The sequence below is a fragment of the Microtus ochrogaster genome, linkage group LG7_11 (genome assembly GCF_000317375.1).
Source record: "Microtus ochrogaster isolate Prairie Vole_2 linkage group LG7_11, MicOch1.0, whole genome shotgun sequence".
Taxonomy (NCBI): domain Eukaryota; kingdom Metazoa; phylum Chordata; class Mammalia; order Rodentia; family Cricetidae; genus Microtus; species Microtus ochrogaster.
In genome coordinates, this window is record NC_022032.1 from 15,311,532 (window position 1) to 15,314,997 (window position 3,466).

Sequence of the window (3,466 nt, forward strand, 5' to 3'; positions counted from 1 at the left end):
ACACCTCAACTCTGGAGAAAATCAAGGCCCTGCATCCATGTAGTCTTCTCGGTGCTCGGAAATAGCGCTATCCTCCAGGACTCCGCCAGGGGGCAGGAGAGATCATATTATGCGGGGATTTTTTTTTTTCCTTTTTTCTTTTTTTAAAAAAATCTCCTTTTCTCCCAAGCTGTGCTTCCCCTGATGAAACTGAATCCTCCAGCTGTGGTGTCCCGGCCCCGCCTCCCTCAGCGCCCCTGCTCTGCCCTGCCCTGAGCAGCCAGCCGCGCCGCCCACAGTCCCTGACTACTCTGCAGGTCACCAGCCCTGAAGATGAAGGTTTGGCTGCTGCTGGGACTTCTGTTGGTACACGAAGCGCTGCAAGATGGTGAGTGACTGGGCCGGGAAGCATCCGGCCTCTGCCCGCTTCGCTCAGGACCCACAGTCCCCGAAATTCCCGTAGCAACTTTTCAAACTTTTGGTCTAAGGAATCTGCTCTAGCTTGGCCACCATTCAGTGCACCTGGCCCCTCCTAGTCCTCCTGGTCCAATTTCTTCCACCCCCACCCCCCGGAGAACCCTCTGGGAAGGTGGTGGTTAACTTTGACCCTCAGGACTTCTCTAGCCTTACCAGAAAACCCATCATTCCCCAGCCAGCGGCTGGTCCATCCCCCTGTGTCAACGTGTCCTTCTGATGACGGTGGATCGCTGCCACCTTCCTTCGGCGCGCATCGCCGCCCCGTACTTCTGCTACTTAAGCAAAGCGATTCTTGTGGAAAAACTCCGTGTCCTCCTTCCCGCTTGCAGTCCTGTTTCGTTTGGTTTTTGTTTCTTGTATACCAACCTGAGCTAAATCGTGCAAGGTCTTTAACAACAACAAAATTCTGCGCTAAACCCCAAAACAAACAAACAAAAAAACTAAGCTAAAGAAAAATTTTCAAAACTACACCGCAGTTATATTTCTCGTATAATTGGGAGGATGGGTGGAAAAAAAAACCCTACATTTTTGTACCACATAAGAGGGCTTTGCATCACTTAATTCTTTGAATTACATTTATTATGTGTGTGAGTGTGTATGTTTGGGTGAGCACACGCACGCTACAGCAGACGTGGAGATCAAAAGAAAACCTTCAGGAGTGGGTTCCCTCTGCACTGTGTGACTTGCAGGGATTGAATTCGCGTTGTCAGACTCGGAGGCGTGTATTTTTACTCCATGAGCCATTTCACCAACCACTGTATTACTCTCTCTCTCTCTCTCTCTCTCTCTCTCTCTCTCTCTCTCTCTCTCTCTCTCTCTGGTTTTTCGAGACAGAATTTTTTTGTAGTTTTGGTGCCTGCCCTGGCTCTTGTAGACCAGGCTGGCCTCGAACTCACAGATATCCGCCTGCCTCTGCCTCCTGAGTGCTGGGATTAAAGGTGTGCACCACCACTGCCTGGTACTGCATCATCTTTTAAAAAGGTTTTTAAGATAAGTACCTGCCCTAGGTCCATCTGGTTGTGTAGACGTCTGACCACAGGGTCAGACTTTATTGTTACATATATGTTCACGTGTATGTGTGCATATTGTTTTTATATAAAGATGACATATATGCATATTGCTGCTAATTATTTTATTTGCTCAATTATTTATTTAATTGCTGCTGCTTGCATCGTATGTCTTCCATGTGGTGACATCCTGCTAACCCAGCCTTCCTAACGCCAAGACCCTTTAATACAGTTCCTCACATTGTGGTGATCCCCAACAATAAAATTGTCATTGCTGCTTCGTAACTGCAATTTCACCAGTTACTAACTGTACTGTAAATGCCTGGTGTTTCTCATGGTCGTTAGGCGGCTCTTGGGAAAGGGTGCTGACCCACAGGTTGAGAACCAATGTGTGACTCTTAACTTTCTCCAGCTACTGCCTCAGATGGGTTTAGATTTGCTTGAAAAAGCAGCCTTTGCGGTTATGCAACCTCGCGCTGGAGCCAGCTCAACCGGGCTTCGATCCTGACTCACCCCTTTCCATCCTCTGAGACCGCAGTCACCTTCCAGAAACCATCAGACTCTAGTTTGCAGAAGATCAAGATGGTGGTAGCCCGTGATGTTGTGCAGGAGGCTCCTTGGGGACAGAGCCTTGCTTAGTCACCTGTGAGCAAAGCATCTGGGGGAGGGGGCCAGCCTTTCCTCTTTGCCCAGAGAAACGCTGGCATGAGCTCTGTCTGCACAGGACAGTATTAAAGCGTTCCTGGCAGGCCCTTGTATCTGACTGCTAAATGGTGGGCGTGCAGCATTTGGTACCATTTTTGCATAGGGCAGGAGAAGGCCAGACAAAATAACTTGAAATAGTCTGTTTGCTCTGTGATACCCATGATGGCAGTTGGAGAGGCTCAAGCAGTGACATCAGCTAACATGGATCAGCATATGTGAAATGCAATGAATGTCTGTCTAAATGAACTAGCTTCCGTTTAAGCAAACTGCAGTTGATGAAAACAATAAATATTTATGAGACGGTCAGGGAAAGTGGGATACAGGTCACGTATTCAGTAGTTAAGAATGGGTAAACTGGGAGTTTTGCCTTTAAACTTAGCTATACATGTATGATAGATACATTTATGATATATGTAGGATATATACATATGTAGATAGATATGATGTATGAGTCATGGACAAAATTTGAACATACCTATTGAAAACTGAATTTACTGTCCTCTAACGATAATCTCTATCAAGGATTTTTGTTTCTTTGCTTTTTTTTGAATCCTTGGGTGGGCACAGGGGAGGGAGCAGAAACAACCAAAGACAACGAATATACAAGAAATTCTTCCGGTGCTTCTTTCTGATTGACAGGTCAGGATTGCTATGTCTGTTCCATCCCCCAGCACCAACTACAGGCACAGGCGATGACTCTAATAGTCTCTGAGACTGTCGATTTGTGATCGCATTTGGGAGCGAGCCGCAGGGAAAGAGGCACCCATGAGGCAGACATCTGTCTTAACCAGTGACATTGGCCTTGCCCAATTCTAAAGTGATCGCATTGTGAGAAATCATGTTATTTCTCTTCATGAGAAGGAGCCGGAAGAGCACGTAGTTGACCCATTGCATGAAAATGGTGACTAAGTCGGCCAGCTAGTGAGCCATTGCTTGCAGTACCTGCTCGTCAGCATTTTTATGTAATGTTGCACTGCCATGTTCACACTTCAAAGGATAAAATTAAGACCACCATCAACATATGTATATTTAATGGCTGGAGCAAGTGCTGAGGTACGCATGTTGATTCCTTACTGAGGTTTTATTTACCTACACAAGTCCCTTTATCCAATACAGTCTTCAGTTCAACATAGCTTATTCACCAAGACTTGAGAGGGAAAACCAGACCTCCAAAAGGATAAGGAGAATGAGACAGTGACCATGCCCTCTAGCAAGGACAAGCATATCACTTGCCTGTGTCAGTTTGATCTTTGGAAGAAGACGGTAGGTCGGAAACCTGTATAGAAATAAATAAACAA

The 3,466-nt window shown here is 46.2% G+C and overlaps 1 protein-coding gene across 1 annotated transcript in view; it reads left to right on the forward strand.

The window, feature by feature from the left end:
- Positions 1–266: 266 nt before the first annotated feature.
- Positions 267–3,466, forward strand: part of Pdgfrl (platelet derived growth factor receptor like) — a 52,674-nt gene continuing 49,474 nt past the window's right edge. The window contains exon 1 of the mRNA XM_013351973.2: positions 267–367. Coding sequence (XP_013207427.1) covers positions 313–367 — 55 coding nt within the window. The 5' untranslated portion in view covers positions 267–312. The remainder of the gene's footprint in view (positions 368–3,466) is intronic.